Source organism: Rhyacophila brunnea, unplaced genomic scaffold (assembly GCF_057557595.1).
Source record: "Rhyacophila brunnea isolate RB1 unplaced genomic scaffold, BYU_Rbru_1.0 scaffold_10, whole genome shotgun sequence".
NCBI classification, from domain to species: domain Eukaryota; kingdom Metazoa; phylum Arthropoda; class Insecta; order Trichoptera; family Rhyacophilidae; genus Rhyacophila; species Rhyacophila brunnea.
Window position 1 is genome coordinate 29,885,116 of NW_028232752.1, and position 20,566 is coordinate 29,905,681.

The 20,566-nt window shown below is 31.4% G+C and overlaps 1 protein-coding gene across 1 annotated transcript in view; it reads left to right on the forward strand.

Annotated features, from left to right (window-relative positions):
- The first annotated feature begins 6,982 nt into the window (after window positions 1-6,982).
- Window positions 6,983-20,566, forward strand: part of LOC147079077 (fatty-acid amide hydrolase 2-like) — a 65,606-nt gene continuing 52,022 nt past the window's right edge. The window contains exon 1 of the mRNA XM_085948836.1: window positions 6,983-7,683. Coding sequence (XP_085804962.1) covers window positions 7,507-7,683 — 177 coding nt within the window. The 5' untranslated portion in view covers window positions 6,983-7,506. The remainder of the gene's footprint in view (window positions 7,684-20,566) is intronic.

Here is a 20,566-nt window from a genome sequence, read left to right on the forward strand (position 1 = left end):
TCTCTACACTAAACTAATAATTATTCTAGTAATTCAATGTTACTTATATACAAAAAGGTCCTTTTTATGCATGATATGAAGGAATATAAGTTGTGATCATAAAAGTTTAAATTAGAAATATGTTCACAATTATAACAAATGCATATTAGTAGCGAAGTCTTCTTGAAAAATATTTATCTTTAAAATTATAATCCTATATCATTCTATTCTATGTAGTTTATTAAATTTGCTTATTTTTTTTCGACCATGTCCGATCTTAAAAGGGTCATAGGCCTCCACAGAGTAGAGGTTTGTATTAACAGATTTTTTTAAAGAGAAATGGATGTCAGCCACTTGCTCAACCTATTAGGTCCATACCCTGACTCACACACAAATTGAAAAACAATATGTGTACTTGCCAGACCCAGGATTCGAACCTGGGACCCACGGTATCATAGTCCAACGCTTATACGTATTTTAATTAGATTGAAATCCTACCCGTAAGTCAATTATATAGACGATATTGTATCGTATATAAATATCATCAGTCATCACCAATACAGCTCAAGTGAGGAAGGCTACAGGCTGCAGTAATTTGGAGTATTTTCACGCATACAAAACATAAATACGTTTTTTTAAACAACGAAATATGTTATTTTACTTCTATATGATGGGGTCCCAAGCTAGCGTCTGTTTCTTATCAGGATGCGGTATAGGGCGAGTCAAATAAACAAGAGTTGTAGCGGAGAACGGGTTTAAATTTAAAATTAAGCCTGCACATAGCGTGGGATGAGTTTACAATGTTTTTTGCAGCTTAGATTAATATAGACCGGGCAAGCGTAAAACAACAGACCGACACAGCAACTGACCGAGTCTGACTGGTTCATACATCGGGACTTACCAACCCCACCAGATGAGGTATTATGGGTTGCCTTCCCTAAATTGGGCAGTCTAATCAGGTCGTTTTTGTACAACGTTTACAAGTTTTTACAACTCCTACAGCTAATTTTGATAACTAAATTAAACCATATGCTATATTAAAATAAATTAAAGCTAGCTCCTGCTTATGGGACTGCTAAAAGCCGGTTCCGGTCAAATTTCTGAATGAAGTCAATTTAGTAGATTTTAGTTGGTAATTGATTCAATTCAAAGTTATACATAACCACAGGTCATAATGGAGTCCTCGTAAAAATCTGTTAAAATTACCTAATCAAGTCTCATCTTATAACTTCGAAATCTTTTGAGATATCAAGACGAAACTCTACTAAATTGGTACCAATAATGTAGTATATATGTTGGACATGTTTGTCTTTCATATATCACTTTTTAATTAGTTATAGGTACAATCCGATTTTGTTTCTACGAGAAATGGATTTTAACCACTTGTTTAACCTATTAAGTTCATACTCTGTGTCCAAACACATTTTGAAAAAACAACATGCGAATTTGTCTCGAGACCCTCGATATTATAAGGCAATACGTTACCGCTCGAGTAATAGGTAAGTAATTTTAAATTGCCTAATTAATATACCTAGTTAATCAATATTGGTAGGGACCTACCAAACCTATTTTCTACCATTTCAACATAATTCAAATTATATGTATGCAGGAAAACCTCGTGAAATGTGAAATTGAAATGACCGGAATTTCGAAAAAAGTCAAATTAGGTACGAATTACGAAATGTAACATTATGTAACCATAAATTTTGAAATTATTATGCAAAAAAGTTGTTTTGCTACTAATCTAAAAAAAAGAGATTGAAGAAGGAAAAATATTGGAAAACACAACAAATATCTGACACAATAAAATTATGGGTTGGTTTCATCAGATTTTTGTTTGATTTATTAAAAACTTCCCATTTACAAATTTCCAATGAATTATACAATGTATTCTATAGAAATAATCTTGCAAATTTATACGTTGACCAAAATTACATGGAGTTTATAATATTGGGTGACTCAATACTAATATATTTGCAATGAATTCTATGAATATGGTCCCGTGACATAAGCAGCTACCTCTACTTTTTGACAAGAGCAAGGACAATAATTGTTATTGTTATATATATTTTGGTTTGCGTCTGGGATGGCATAATATATAGTTTTTTTTTCCATTGTTACTCAACTACTCCGCTGGTCAAGTGGCAGAGCATGTGAATTGAGTGCTGAAATTATACTTCCTGTCAGCACGGGTTCATAAGAAAGTAAATTTGATAATTCACCTGTAATCTTACTTCTATTTTCATCCATCATGAATGATAAGATACCATTTACTTACCTAATTTCACGCATGCTTGATTTTGTAGCAAATTACTGTTTTTGATAAAATCTAAATTGAATAATCTGCAATAGGCCGGAGTGAACCCTGACTTTATCCAGTCATCGTCTAAAGACTGTCTAACCAAATCATTCATATTCCATTTCGGAATTCCGATATCTCGCGCATCCTGGGCCATGTCATCCAACCACCATAATAAAATTTGGTTCTTCTATTACTTTCGCATTCAAAACTGTGCTGGCCGGTTAGCCAATTCGTTGAATATGGCCAGCCAGTTTTTGACGTGAAAATTTGATGATTCGAATTATATTGTATTCCCCAAATTCCTTGTAGACTTCGCTGTTGTGAAGTATGCACCACACTGCATCTTCATTCTTGGCGTCAAATAATATCGCTCTCAGGATCTATCTTCCGAATATCAAAATACCATTTTAGATTTGTTAGTGATAACTGATGGCACAACAACAATATGTGAGGACTGGCCTCAGTAAAACAGCACTTTGGATTTCAGATCTTTACGGATTCTGACATTTTGTTGTAGTTAGTGGTTACATTGGAGCATAGATAAGTAAATTGGTCGATTTTATCGAATATGAATCTTTATAATAATTATAAAAGTATGCCAGAAGATAATAATATCCAAATCGACCCTAATTAATAAATAATCACGCATATATGACGATGACGTAATTGAGATGGATTAATCATTGGGTTTATTTTAAATTATATTAAAATCATCAATTATTTTAATCTGTGGATTTTATATTAAGTCCGGCATATGGCGTATGGCGGTAGGGTGTACATGACACAATAAAAATATCTTCAGGCACAAGTTATAGTCACCAACACAAAATCATATAGTCAAGAAATGGTGTTCACTCGGAGAGGCACCAGTGAAAACTAAGTCCACGTCATGTGGTTGGTGTTTAATTTCTTGTCCAGATGGCGACAAGCTCTAATAGAAAGGTAATATATACAGAACGCATATTTCTACGGAATGTTCAGTAGCTTGGATTTCTCCGCACTCACACAATGAATTAAATTCCCATGTACAACCGTCTGATAATAGCAGGAGTTTTGAGGTTTGGAAAACGTTTTGATTCAATGAGCAATGGTAACTCTTTGAAGTTTATACTATTGACGTGTCGATGCAATATCTCCGATCTAGGGGTAGGTATTATTTTGGCAATTTTTGTAATAAATTTTATTTTTTACATATCTTGGGACCTAAGGCGTTCATTCAAGCCATCAACCACCGAAATGTATTCAGTGGTTTTTGCATAATTACGCGTAGGGTACCGAATTATATTTTCTTATGTTGGTGTTTCTGAAATATATTTTAATTTTTGTTGGTCATAATATTTCGTTCGAACGTTCGATACTGCGTAGATATAAGGTGTATCGTTTATAGGAGTCTTTGAGAAGTGCTGACTTTGCGAACAATCTAATTGGGTTCTGGCTACCTACTTAACTACGTAATAATGAAAAAAATAAGTAGTTCAAAGATCTGAAATATAATTGTAAAATAAAAAAAACGAAGACGCGGTAAGACAGGTACATTAGAAATTTGTATTTGTATAGTCAGTGCGAAGTGACCACTTTCAAAGGCGTAGGTACTTAATTAAACCAAAAGAGAAAATAATATTCAAGAAAAAAATGAATGAGATGTTTATATTCAAAATCCGTTAATTCAAGAAACAACCTATAAATATTTTCACTTGGCAAAGCCATACCCGCGATAGTAGATGAAATAAGAATTTGAATATATACCTAAATGATTTATTACTAAACTGAACATCTTTGGATAATAGCATTTGAATACATAGATCTCTAAAATCGTCACGTAGTAACCAGGGATTGCAATCCCGGACGCAATTTTAAATCCCGGAAATTCGGGATTAACATTCTCACAAATACGTAAAATATGGCTCAATATTTTTTTGTATGAATTATTCATTCACTTGTATAGTGAGGTGTGGATGACAATATTAACTACTAACTAACGGTCACTAATATAAAATTTATGTAAAATGTAGTTTGATTTTAATTATTGCACATAATGAAACCCTATATAAATATTTAATATTTAACAACTGCATTGTATATTTTTGATCAATACCGCGATCCCAAATAAATCACACTTCACTTTATCAATATTTTTGTTGGTATTATTAATGACGTTTTAAAATGATAGTCATTAACGTAATGGATTCCTGAGTTTCCGCCGCGTGTACTTCTTCCTTCTTTTCTCGTACACTTCATCATAACACGTCATATCTATTGATGATGGCCTCTGCAACGAGCCCGAAACGTTGAGGAAAGAAGGAAGAAGTACATGCGGCGGAAACCCAATCTATTGCGACAAAAAGAAACAACCATGAAAGTTTCAAACATTAGATAGTCATTAAGTTATCGTTCCAATTATGTGGGTCATATCCGCTTCCATGATACATTTTCATTTCCCTCTATCTATTTCAAGCTTCCTGCTATGTCTCTTTATAAATAGTTCAACTAGCGCACTCTAGGTCTCCCAATATGGTCGAATAGGTATCTTTTTGGTGGTGTGTTTTATCGTTGAGACATGACCAGACCAAAAGAGTCACCTCACTTCGATGTGTGAGACGCCGCATGAAAAAGCGTCATACATCACCACGTGGTTATACCTTCCTCGCTACATGTCATCTTCCTCGCATACGACTCTAAAAACATTTCTCAGTATCTTCCTCTCGCAGTGGCAAAGAATGTCTGTTGAAGGTAGGTAGACTGTGGTAGGTAAACTGATAAAAAGTTCTAGTACAGCAATGTTTATAGGACTTTAATTTGAATTGTCTTCAACTTCGGCATTTTACAAATTGCAAAATAAAAAAGGGAATACAATTCCTGATAAAAGAAAAAACGTATCGGAAGTTAAATCAGAATTATTGTACCTACATTTTATATAATTCATTAAAAATACTAACTATAATTTTTAAGATTTTACAGATAAATTATTACATCACAAAAATAAGTTATTAATTCAAACGTACATCGTATGAAAGTTAATTCTGAAATCCCGGAAATCACGCATTCTGAATGTTTAGTATCAAAAAATTGATTGGGATCCCGGTATTGCAAACCCTAGTAGTGACGTCTTCCTTACACATAATTTGTCATGTCTACGTAGTATCATAATGTCATGTTCGCACGAACAATTTTATTAACTTGTCATAAAAGTATATTGTACCTACCTAACTACAATAAATATTAATTCGTAAAAAATGTAGGTAGGTAATACATGCATAATAATAATGTAGAGAGATAGCTACCTATTGTCCTCCACCTAAAGCATATGACGTGCAGCCATTTTATCAGGAAGCATCCTTTGGCGTTTTGATCGCAAGAATTTGCTGAAAATATTATTATATATTAAAACAATTTTGAAATCATGGAAAAATATAAGGTCTTTGTTGGAGAAATAATTATTTTTCTACCGTAAAATAATACCTACATATCATGACCTGTTTACTGTGAGTATCAGTAGGTACTAGACAATCATATAAATAATGTGTACAGGATTATAAGACACATTTTCAGACGAAAAAGATTTTAAAACTTTATATTATTACCCTATCTCTTCATCAAGTACAAAGGCAATACCATTTTCTTCAGCTGGCAGGATCTCGTTAAGTATTGGAATATATTGAGCATGTTTTGTATGAAAATAGGTATTCCATTCGTCGTTCCAACGTCAAGCTGGATCTTGGTTTTTATAAGGATCTCTCTATCTGGATGCAGATTCAACATCCATTCTACTACCTTATCTCGAGTGATCCGATTTGGACAGAAATACAAAATGCCTACAACTAAATTTTAATATTACTGACATATAAAAATTAGACTAACTCCCAGTTATAAGATCACCCGAAGTCAGTTCCATAATTCCGGTAAACTGTAGACAATGATGATTGTTATTAAATGGTAATAAATTGATTATTTTGAACGAAACATTCAATCGGAAAGCTTATTTACTTCGCTTTGCATTCAAAGATAATCAGTAACTAGCACTACCATCGTCATTCGCAATTCAGTGCCACGGTTGTTGTACCTATAGTCAGCCTCACATATTCCCAGAGGATATGGTTTGTAACTTATATTTTTCCACCACTTGAACATGCTCCCCCATCAATTCTTCAAATAAGATTGTAGGTCTGTAGATACTTATTTAAAAATTGGAATATCCGGCGTGACAATATCTTATATTATTTTAAAATACATCTTGTAATTTCAATATAGGCATAAATGCTTTTGAAAAGCATGTCTGATCTCAAAAGACACTGCATGTCATTGATAGGTAGCCTAAACTGTTTGTGGAATTTTATTATTCCAGGGACTTATGGCACCGCAAGCGACAGGCTGGATATCCATGAACTAGGTATTGAATCATGGTAAGAGGTAAGGATATGAATAATTAATCTCAATAACACCCATGATTAATATTGAAGGTTAAAAGGAGTGAATTCAGTTACGTTTGGACGCCTATGATTACGGCCATGAATGTGCATATTAACTAACGAGTAATATTGCTCTCCGAGCATAATATTACATCAGTGCAGAATAAAATAACTATTAATACATTATAATACCGCCAAAAAAACAACGCTAGAAAGTCGATTCGGTTTCAGATCGCCACACCGTATTTTTGTTAACATTTTTTGGCCAGTCGCGCGTTAAAAGTCAGGTGTGATTGTTGGTACAAATTTTTTTAAAACACAGCCGCATTTGACCAGAATTTGACAAATAAAAATAAACTTTTTTATTTAGAATCAGTTTAAAAAAAATATTATCACCAGTATAATAAATAAATAAATTACAAATAATAATTATAACAAGGGCATTATTACTGTCTGATCTACTTTCAACAAAAAATATAAGTATATAACTTAACCACAAGGTTGTATTTTAAAGATAATTTTTTGTGATTGAGTGAACATATTGCGTATTATTTTTAAATTAAGTTCACTGTAACGAACGTTTGTGTGTTAAATTAAATATTTTTTAAATACAAAATAATGTAAGGAATAATTTATAGTGTTGTTATGAAATGGTTTATCATACTGAACTGCATTATAATTTTGGACTGAAAAAAACTTGATTTTGAATGCAATATCTATTAAGTAACAATAAGTGAGTCGACGCAAAGTGTTATGTTAAAAGAAAGTGTTTGGTATATGATTCATTTTTACTGAGATCCAGACAGTCAAAAATACAATATGTTGAATTATTACGTAAGGTCTATAATGAGAATTACAAATTGGTTGTTTGGTATATTGTTTGTTATACCGAGCCTATTTTCAAGAATGAAGAGAAAAAAGAAAATTCCTTCAATTTCCAATCCGATACTATTAAAAAGTGCAACACAGCTTGCGGCAATGGTCCGATTGAAACAGGTAAAATGTCTACTTATTTTGTATTATAAACCATTATTTGAGTTATCTAGAATCAAAAATACAGTTTTGAAATAATCGTAAAAAACCATCAGACCATTTTTTCTAATTAGAAAAAAACTATTGAACTCCTTTGAGTATTAACGAGTGAGTTGATTTATATTTTGTTTGAAAGTATATAACACTCCTAAGACTGCAGATTTTATATGAAATAGAGCTCTGTTTGGTTAGGTTAGGTTATTATTCATTGAAAAATGTGAGTTATGACACCAACAGTAAACTTTGTCAACAATTTTCACACGGTTTAAAGTGACTTTTGATAGCCAATTACTTTTCTTTATTTTATATTAATGCCTTTAGAATCACTTCGTTTATTTAACTGAAAAATAACAAGATTGAAAAATGTGAGTTATGACTCTAGGTGACTCATTTATTTACTTACAGACATTAGGATTATTTTTTAAGGGGGGACATGCTCGTCGAAGGTCAAAATTGAGTTTTTATTGTATTTTCAAACCATGATCCTGGACACTCCTTAAACGTTGTAGATAATCTATTTATATAATTTTGAAGCCTTATTATCCTTTATAGTTATTTTAAACATTTGATGACTGCATAAAGTATTTTTGTTACATAAAATAGTATTCTTTTAAACCTCTCGCTCTAATGTTTTAGAATATAGTCATATTTCGGTACATAACTGTGCAGTGGTGTTAAGATTTTTTACATTTATTAATTTTTAAACGCATTTATAAAACCATTACCATAATTTATTACGAGATAATTTTTGTAAAATATTCACGATAAAAAATTATATTGATAATCTCTGTGATCCCAAATTTGACAAGAATTAGGCATTTTATTATTCAAAAAATCGGCAAGATTAACACATTTCAAGATGATTCTAAAGATACTTATTATAAGCTATGTCTTTGTCCATTCAAGTGTGATAAACATCTTATGAATAATGATTGCTTTATAATAATTATTGACCTAAGAATAAGGTAGTGTTTTTTTGAAATACGCCATTTCTTTTGTCATTCCCCAGTGGTTAAGCTACAACATACGGCCGTAGCCATAAATTGACAAACTATAATTGAAGTAGGGAGTAAATGATATTAATGCGCGTGTTTGAACATGTACCGTTTAAAAAAAAATAAAAAAAAATTCGGTTAGGTACATGTTCAAACACGCGCGTTAACATAATTTTACTCCCTACTTTAATTATAGTTTGCCAATTTATGGCTACGGCCGTATGTTGTAGCTTAACCACTAGGGAATGACAAAAGAAATGGCGTATTTCAAAAAAACACTACCTTATTTTTAGGTCAATAATTATTATAAAGCAATCATTATTCATAAGATTTTTATCACACTTGAATGGACAAAGACATAGCTTATAATAAGTATCTTTAGAATCATCTTCAAATGTGTTAATCTTGCCGATTTTTTGAATAATAAAATGCCTAATTCTTGACAAATTTGGGATCACAGAGATTATCAAAATAATTTTTTATCGTGAATATTTTACAAAAATTATCTCGTAATAAATTATGGTAATGGTTTTATAAATGCGTTTAAAAATTAATAAATGTAAAAAATCTTAACACCACTGCACAGTTATGTACCGAAATATGACTATATTCTAAAACATTAGAGCGAGAGGTTTAAAAGAATACTATTTTATGTAACAAAAATACTTTATGCAGTCATCAAATGTTTAAAATAACTATAAAGGATAATAAGGCTTCAAAATTATATAAATAGATTATCTACAACGTTTAAGGAGTGTCCAGGATCATGGTTTGAAAATACAATAAAAACTCAATTTTGACCTTCGACGAGCATGTCCCCCCTTAACAAGGCAATAGTTACATGTATCAGTTACTAAACTTGGGTTTACACACAAAAAAAATTAACATATTATACCTTATTATGTAATTACTTAAATATTATAATTTTGGTCTTTCTTCAGTAGACAATGTCATCTTTCATCAATAGTCTATACTTATTTTATACAATAAATTTTCAAACTAGATTAACTAATAAATCGTAGGTACTTAAAACCAGTTATAATTATTCGGTCGACGATATAATTTATGACAATAAAAAAGTACACGTCTACCGGTTTCATTTTTTAGATCTAGAGCTCAGACCAACACTTTGTTTGTTGTTTCATTTGATAGACCTTTTTGTAAGTCTCCTGTTTTAAGTCTCAATAAATAAATTGTAAGACTAATCAAATGTTCGGTATTTACCGTAGCAAAGACAACTTACAATATTGAAGACAGACTAAAACTGCATAGATTTGTTAAAACCGGTAGCGATACAAAAATCAGTTTTCTCCTTATAATAAAATATTTCGTTATACCTATTATGAATGTGTCAATGTTTTAATTAATGTATTTAAAATATAATATGTTTTGAATCTTCAGTACAGATGTACCTAGTTTCTGTGCGAATATGAGAGTAAAATGCTTTAATTATTATCCAACAATTACGTACGATGCATTATAATAAAATTCTACAAACAAAAAAGTTTATTTATTTCGACTCTAGCCAGTAGAAGACTATATTAATTATATTTTACATCCCTCTAACTTCCCTTGGAAATATTCTTTGAAAAATGTAAGTATTATTTTTATAACGATAGGTTTTTGAATTATCACTCTCTCATTCTTTCCTTGACGTTTCGGACTCTTTGCAGAGGCCATTCTTAAAATATGAAGGGATTATCACAGTTAGTAGTGTGTGCTAGAAGACTGTTTTCCTAGGCCCTAAATAGACTAAACAATAACCAATATTTTATTATACCATCAGATTTTAGACATTTTTCACAAGACGAACATCGTCACGTTATTATACTTTAGTCTTCACAATACAATACTTCCTCTTTAGGCAGGTATCTACTTTATTTTGTGGTGTAATAATTTGATGAGTTTATTTGTCTACACAAAAATATGGTGAATATTTTCTGACATTTGTATAATATGTACGAACACGAAAGGCGTTGAAGAACATCATATTATATTATGCAGAACTTCCCCAAAATATATGAAAATGAAACCGAATAAAGAATTACAATTAGTACCGATGTTGATGTTTGCTGCAGATCATTTCGCACTGTAGATTTATATACAGAAAACTTCGCACTATAATCGCCCGGACCTGTTAAAAACCGCAAGCGTTTCAACACAATTTAAAATTCACCCAAACTGTAATTTAAATAAATTATTAAATGTGCAGATATAGCCAAGATAAACCAAGAAACTTTAATTTGAACGAATTGATAGCTTTATTCAATAAATTACTTCATACGTAATATTTCATCGAGCATTTCGAATTCGAAACATGGCCAATTTTTACAGAACGCTGCATAGGTTTTTACCAGTTTTTGTTGTGTCTGAAATACTCATGCTGGTTATTTGATTTTTGATTTTTGCTAATTTGAGTCTAGCCAACGTCTGTAAATGTTATGTATAATGATTCTGCGTCTACTCATTTCGCTTAGTTATGGCCCACATATCGAAATAAATAAATGTGTAGATAATTGCGAGCGTATATTGAACACTTAATAATCATTATGATGTCGTGTTAGAATTTTTCTCCCCGATTTATCCATTGGTTGTCTATTAGAGAAACCCCATTTAAAAAAATATCTTAAAGATTTTAAGTGAAAAACCTTTTTATAATGTGTTTAATTCTTAACACACATATATATTTAAATATGCATGATAATAATATAATATAGCGATATATCTATCTACATTAATTTACACAATAGGTATGACATACTTTCAAATTATGTAATTTTTAATAGACGATAACAAAACTAAAGTGGACTTTTTTATGACATTCTCAAAAGTCAACCATGTATATAACGTATATATCATATAGTTTTTTTTTATTAAATTCACTCTAGAGCATTGGTTTTCAACTGTATCTATCAGCGGTGTGCGGGCATCATAGGTTTCTGGTTTGTTTATAAAACCAAATATAGTATTTGCCATTTTAGTTAACGTTAGTATTAATTAAAAAATAACTAACAACATTTTAATATATGTTTCAACCATCCCCCATTTTTATAAATATCAGGCTGTTATCATTAAAAAAATAATAATGTAATTAAAAATTATCATTGTTTCAATTAAACTGTTTCTACCCTAGTTGTAGCATTATTGCATTATAAATATTGCACTCTTATTATAATTAATAATCTATAGTAATTATTAAGTATGCAGTAAGTTTATACAATTAATTCGCAGGTTACTAATATTTTCGCCTGTGACACTAATGACTAAGCATGAATTGTTGAAAAAGGCAGAGATGTTATAAGATTGTTTATCAGTTTTTTCGGGTGCATCAACCCGACGGTAGGAAAAATGAAAAATTAGTGAATTTATGTAATGTAGCCGTCAGCTATTTTTAAGAAAATTCTCTTGAAAACCACTGTACTAGAGTAAGACAGACGAATTCTTTGAATTTGATCCAGCCAATTATAGTGAAAGTGGGTTAAGATGGAGGGAGAATGCACGATGCAGTGTTAGTGCATCGGTGAAGGACTGGTAGAGTTTATTTGTTTAAATTAACTTGTAATAAACATCGAAACCACCAGGTGAAAATGCACCTTTCCCTTGATTCACTTTTACACTAATTTATTATTATTAGTAATATGTCACATAATGTTGTTTTAGTGATAATAATTAATACGATTTCCAATCCATATTTTGGAAAAAAAGTGTCTTGACTTTTAAAGGTGAATAGAAAAAAATGGATTTAAAAACACCAAAATTGTGGTTATTTGAAAGATACTTTTCCTATTCCTAGGTTACAATAATAATATGTACATTTCAATGAGATGATAATAACATTTTATAAATTGCTCATAATTTTAACGTTTACTTTTGTTATTATGTATAAAATCCAAACATTAACTTCGAAGGCAACAGATAGCAAACAATATTATTTCAATACGTACCTTAGTTCAACACAAAATGTATACTTACATTCAATATAAAACATTTCTGTTTTTGAAATGTTATCATAATGTACGTTACATTGGTGTGGTTACAATACCGAAGAGCGATTCAATTTAACTAAAATAGATTTCAAGTTTATACACATTTAATTTTTTTTGAAAAAATTATGATTTTTAAATTTAAAAAAAAATACTTGAATACCTACATTGAAATAATAAATTTAAAAAAATATATTTTTAAGATTTTCGAAAGAACTTAATAAATTACATTTTAATGATAAAAATATCCATAAAATAATATAATATGTAATTATTAACACTTCTGAAAATATAATATAACGACAAGATTTCAAAAAAATACGACACCCAGCAGGATTCAAACCTGCACCTTCCCAGATTTTTTTTCAAATCATGTATTTTCAATTAAATAATGTTACATTCTTAAATCTTGTGAATTATTCGTTGAATAAAAAAATACTTAATTAAATTATTATCAAGTGCAAGTACGTTAGAATAACAATTATTTAGAGTGATTCTGACACCGGTTGGTAATTAATACTTTGATTTAAAATACAAATACAGCCGATTGCCAATACTTAACGCACTTTAGAAAGCGCTTCAGAGACTATTGTAAAAACCACTAGTTAACTTTGTTGCAATTAAATAGGACACGTATAGCTTAGTGATTGAGCGCATGGGCGCGAATCCCGGGAGACGCAGGGAAAATCTTGCCGGGTGTCGAATTATTCGTTGAATAAAAAAATAGTTTAATAAATTACTATGTATAATAACAAACAGCTGTTCAGCGAACGCACGTTAAGAAAAGTTGGTGTGTCTGTGTTTTTTAAAAATCTATTGATTAATGATGACAATGTATCAAATTGCATTCGTCGTATTGTGTCGCTACATACCGTTAGTAAACGTACCGTAACACTATTATACCTCGCTGTAAAACTGCAAGGTTTAAAAGTAGTTATTTATTATTTAGACGAACAACCGTCTAAAATTACAAATGACAGTACGCAAGTAAGGAACCAAAGACGCCATTTGTATTTTATTTATACCCTATCTATATTATATTCAGTGCTGTCCTTGCGGAGAAGATTAACTATTATACATACTATACGAATTCATGACCTCGAATCCGGTACAAGAATTATTATATATACAAGCGCTATTTTTATTAATCCGAACTTTGCACTCATGGTAACTGATTTGGTAGAGCTGGCGTCTATGAAACCGTGGAACGCGGGTTCGGTATAGTGGCTAGACAAAAAATGCATGTTATTTTTTCAATGTATGTTTGATCCATTGCGAGGACTCAGTGAGTTTTATGAATAGTCAATAACTATTTCTTGTAAATAAATCTGTCACCCAATAATATAACATCCATTCCGTGGAGGCCCATATTATGCTCTATTTATTTACCAACTTGAATTTCAGTATACACATACAATGTGACGATATATGCAATCAAATTTGGGGGCATTCCGGTGCTCCGAGCCCCCATACAACGTTCTTACTTTTTTCTTGATGATCTTATCGATGTGAAATCATCACAAATACATGGTCATTTTTGATAATTTTTGAATTGGCTTCTAAATAAAATTATGACAACCTAATTGTATCTCAAGTTAATGCATAAAGATAAGCCTTCATAATATTATTATGGTGATGGCATATTTGCAATGGGTTTACATTTAAAATATATATTAGGGCCAAGACACACGGCAACGCAGACGCCGTTGAGTCCACGCATGTCTATTTGATTGTCTATTTGTCCAATATCTTCTCATTTTCTAATGTTTGGTCCCTTTATAAGGCTAGTTCTTTAAAAATTCGTTTTTTTTTAATCTACATATCTTTTTTTTGTCTATTGAACGATTGAATGTCGGCTGTCAATCATATTTTTTTGGATATTTCGCTTTCTTGATACTGAATAACGTGGTTCAAACGATACAAGAACGGGTGGTTCAGAATGTTTATCCATTTTGGGCACTTGGGGAGTTATAAAATTCGAATGAACGTATTTATTATTTTCAATTGTCACCTATAACATTACCGTATAATTGAGTTCTAACATCGTATAAGAATGGATTAATTTACCAATAATTATCTACATAAAATAACGCCCACGATGGGCGAGCGTATTACGCGTCGGTGTCGGCTTAAAATGTCGTGTGTCCTAGGTTCGAATCCTGTATCTGACATTTATACACATATTGTGTTTAGAGTCAGAGTATGGATCTAATAGATTGAGCAAGTGTCTAACATACATTTTTCGTAAAAACAAAAAATTGTGAATACAAACCTCCACTCTGTGTATGCTCATATTGTGATCGTCTTACGAGCAGATATAGAAAACAATTATAGTATAACCAACTCCTCTGATGCTACCATTGACATACTAATTAGTAAGTGTATCTAAATAAAAACGACAATCGTTAACGACCCTGATTAAATACATTTCGGTATTGAAAAAAATTGCATACTCAAATAAACTTCATTCTTTTGCAAATATTATGTATGTCGATAAAAATAAACTGTATCTACATTACAAGGTCAGAGCCGTGTTATAGGTGGCTGTCGCTCGGGTGTCATTCCAAAATTACCGGCCCCCCTCTCAAATAAAAAATAAGGTTTTAGTGGGTCACAAAATTTTTTGACATATTTTATGTAAATATATAGGTATCATTTTTAATTATAGCGTTGACTTGTGACTTGTGACAAGTGACTTGACAAGCTCGATATGTGGTGTGAGTGATCGTGGATTACGGAAGCATAATTTATAAAAAAAATGTTTAAAAACAAACTATTAGACAATTTTTTTTTCTTAAAATGTTGAAGGAGCATCATATTATTTAATATTATTATTTTATTGAGATTTTCTTGAATACAAGATAATATTTATTTCGGACTTTTGCCGCCCGGGTGATTTACACCCCTTAACACCTCCGACTGGCGCGTCCTTTATGAGGGTAAATATTTAAAATGCGAATTTACATCTTTAAAACGTAATTGTCATCCTATTCTACACCGTGTCCGCAAATTTGCTAAATTAATGTCACATACAATACTGTACATGGTGTATTGTAAAACATATTTCATCCTGCTAACGTTTCCATGTTTATATTGATATTGTATAGGTATGTAACAGTATCTCCAATTTGTACTGCTGTTCTCCAAAATATTCAATCCTAAGCATTGTACGGTCTTTGTTGCAACCGTATGCATCCGCCAGTCCAGCGTTAAATAAAATTGTGCCGGGTGACTGTTTATTTTAAACCATAACTTATCAAACACACGTTTTTAAAGCAAATTATTCAATATTCCAATTTTTAGGTAGGAACATTTTTTTAAATTTAGCTGTATCAAGTAAAAAAGCAAAATCACATCGGATTTAGACTGATGAAACACTTTAATCCACTACATCACTGGCATCAGCCCACATTTTGAATGGGCAGCCCAAGTGTCAAACTAAAATTCTCTCGTGGAACCTATGAAGAGTTCTGAATGTCTCACACCTTACATCATGGCCTGATTTTGTGCGCCTTCATTTTAGCATTGTAGAATTCTTTTATGTTTCCCTTGAATTTTGCTACTGTGTTTTCCGCTTATGGCTGCGCATTCGTAAAGTGAAAGAACGGACGTGGGAACAAGTGAGTGTCGGAAATAGTTGTCTCGCATATATAGATAAATGTTATAAATATTATATGTGTTTTAGAAATGACATTAGATACGAAATTTTGTTTACCATCTATTTATTTAAAAGTTTTAATGGTGGCGAATTTCGGGAAGTGGATGCCTCCATGATAAAAGAAATCATAATTCCATTCTTCAATTAAACATAATTATTAGTGAACATACATAACAAATTGAGTTACTATTGCCGAGAGACACAGGTTCGGTCTCTGCTGCGTGTTTTATTTTTTTGAAAAAATATTTTTCTATTGATTATAATATATTTTCTCAGAAGTGTTTTCAAAATTATGTATGTTCAATAATTAGAATGTTACATTCTTAAATCGTGTGAATTATTCGTTGAATAAAAAAATAATTAAGTAATTAATAATAATTATAGACAGTGATGAAAAATGGGTAATGTTGTATAATCAATTGGAAACATACGCACGAAGACTAGTTTGAACTGTTCGTGTCATCTGCGTCAAAGGAAATCGCCGCTGGGGATATCAAGTATTAATAATTGTAATGTATGTCTCCCCAAACATATTAAATACTTTTCGTCGTAGTTAATCAATGATTGCCCTTTATCATTGAATATATTATTATTAGTTATGCAATTCAAACCACTTCAAATAATAAATAATCATTAGTAACTACACTGTATTATCTTTTAGTTTAATCAACTGGTATGTAGGTATAGTTGACCCGCAAGTTTTGAATTCATAGCTAAAAAAGTGGTTATTTTCAAGTAAAAAAACTCTATCCGGTACAAATAAATAACATTACGCCAATAGTTATATAAGAAACTAAGTTAAATGTTCAACACAGTTTGTTTACTTTGAATCGCGTTAATTTTTTTATTATTATACAATGTATCTACCTACTGACATATCATAGTTTAACAACATTTTAACAAGGTGGGCAACTAACAATATTCGATGTAAGCCTGGTCGTACATACAAACTCGATTTTTGGATTTTTACAGGTTTTTCTCGATATCTCGAGAATTCTTTTCTGGAAATCCCAAATCTCGATAATTGAAAAATTTCATCATTTCGGGAAATCCCGATTCTCGAGATTGAGATTTTCTCTGGAAATACCCAACTCTATGTGCGACCAAGTTAATATGTAAAATGAAAAGGAAACCTTTTTTAAATTTATATGACAATCTGTCTAGTAATCGTCTTTACCGGCAATTTTTTTCGCCTAAAATCAATGTCCAAAAAAATCAGTTTTTTTTAATCACCGTTACCTATAACATGAATACTCGAGTTTAAAACGAAAACAACACATTAATCTTATTCTAAAATAATGTCGATTTAATTTTTGCACACAAATGTGATGGAATGAACAGTTTCGTGTCACGGCCTGACTATAGTGGGCCATGGCTTATTAATATATTAAATATTTTTTTGTTTGTTTTTTTTCTCTCTCTCTCCGTGGAGGCCCATATTATGATCTTATTAGGATCGGACACGGTCAATATAACATAAATGTCAATATAAAATATGTATACGAGAATGTCTGGGTTGATTCCTAATTCAGCTGTAAAATTTCATGGAGCTTTGCTAAATATATATATCAAATTGGCTTTACAATCCTGTGTGAATCTGGATCGCTTTATGAAGACGTTTATTATATATTATATTATTATTATATAGTGGAATAGAATTTACCAATGTTTTTACCAAAATTTTACAGTTCAATAAGGAATCAACCATATTCTCGTACAGAATTGAATTAATGATTAATCTCAAATAGGGTTATTCGAACACATTCAAGATTTTTTTGAGTGGTTTTATTAGTGAATTACAAAGAAAAATTTATTGTACATCGAACGGAATCATTAAACTTTTTGAGATTTTATATGGTTTCCGTATTATCGATATAATAAAATATAAAATTTATTGACAATAATTATCGGACTCAGATAAGACTCATAATGTCCAGCTGGGCTCCAATCTATGTATATTCTTGCAATGAGGTAGCTATGCCACTGATCATAATCGCGTTGATATTCATTACCGAAAAAGCAGTCCAACTTTCACTGTGTTTATTTTATTTGTATTTTTGAAGAAAGAAGAGATTCACAAATTACTTACAACGGTCCACGTAAGACACTGTGAACATCTGAGTACGTTTCAGTTCGCATGCTGAGGTTTTTCTTGCGTTTGACCACTAAGTAGCGTGAAGACGCTGGTAAAGATGAAGGCAACATGCGAGCAAATCCTCTGTGCCTCTGCATACACTAAAAAAATACTATACATATTATATAAGCTTAGGTATAAGCCGTATAAGGTATAATATCTAAAAGTAAATGGGGGCTATTACCCAACAAGCTGCTTCTTCTTATCGTGCCATCCCTTAACAGAAGTTCAGTTCCTAGGATCCTAAGCCACGAAATGCTGCGTCGTCCGCTACTACATTTTCAATTGATCTTTCCTTGGATGACAAGTTGAAGAATTGCGTACAATAGTCCTCTCAAAATGTGGCAGAGTTACTGTTGTTTTGTGGTATTGATACCATGCAGAGCTTCTCGGTCCTTTCCCAATCGATTGATTGAGAACGTCAACATTTGTTACCCGGTCAGTCCAAGGAATTTTGAAGATGCGCCCATACAGCTTGTCTCAGATTCCTTTCAGTCCATTAGCTGCGGACCTTTTAATTAATATTTAATTATCACATTTAAATAACATACTAATTATATCTAATGTCCACCTGATGGGCAACGCACCGGTTGCGTTGGATGCAGCGAATGGGTTTTAAGGTCTCAATTAGTAAGGATGTGTCAAGGTACTATGCCCTTGCATTTTCGTATAAGGAAGTTCATTGAGATAATTATATATTCGCATTTGTGAGAGCTTAAAACATTTAAAAAAATGCTAGATTAAGGTTTTAGGTGGGGTCTGTAAGTAGTGAGTTATTATATGTTTATATTTCGTTTATTTTTTTAATGGTCAGAATTAGATATTTTGTGTAGCTTTGTGTTTTTTTTTGTTTAGTATTTTGTGAGATTTTTGAAAGCTAATTTCGTTTTTATATTGTCTTCTCAAAGCTCCAATAAATCATCGCTCTTTTTGTCATATTGGGCAGTCATTAATGACATGTTTAACAATAACTTTGTTTTATTTAGACATGACTAATTGTATGTCAGTACCTACTATACAACCCAAAGAGGTTGGATGGTCTTTAATATACGGCCATATATTTCCGATACAACATTTCACGGTGAAGTGTGATACGGTGAACTGCATACGTACAAGTTTTCGGACACGAACTTAATTAGCAACTCTGGATGGTGTTTATTGCCATGTGCGACTTAGTTAATCATATTTAGTGATGGTTCTGCATCGCGCTCTTAGGCTCTTACCCTGCTTAGACTTTACGAGCCTTTATTGTGATTCTATGTTATACGCATAACTCTATCTAGGTATATTGAGAGATTTGTAAAATAATAATTGTGGTTTGACAAATAGTGGTTCTCTGAGTACAGTGACATACATGGGCATCATAAATGGCAATAATAACTTTTCTTTGGAGAATGAAAAAAATCAGAGAACGGCGTACGCAATGTTCTGGGTAATTTAATAAGTTATCACAACTGGACCCGGATACTAAGATTTTTGAACGCACACAATCAAGTGTCAGAACAGTGCCAGATAATTTGATTTTATTAAGCGCACAAATGTTTTATTCTGAAATGTACACTTACACTATCTTTGTACTTTTAACAAAATGGGGTCGAGTTGAGTGGTCCTTTCTATCTATATCGACTCATGTATAACTGCCCTCAATAGGCTGGCAAAGAGCTTGTCTAATTTGTATTATATAATAATCAGCAAAACTCCTAAAGAGTTATGTATGTATCAAAGAACGTGTGAGCTATACCTAGAAGAAATTAATTGAAATTGTATTACTTACAAAATTTGATAGCCATTTCAGAACCGTAGACGTATTAATGATATTTTTTACATCTGGCATTAAATGTGAGATGTATAGTTGCATATATCAACATAAATTATTATAACTAACGAGTTTAGACGTTAATAATCAAATTAATCAGTCTATATCAAACTTTTTAATCAAGCAGTTCAAAATTAATCTCTCAATTAACTAGGCGTTCCTTACATATTCTATTTGTCCAAAAATGAACTATTAAAACTATTAAATACCAAATTCACATAGGTAACCAAATTAATATTATCTAAATAAAATACACCCTTA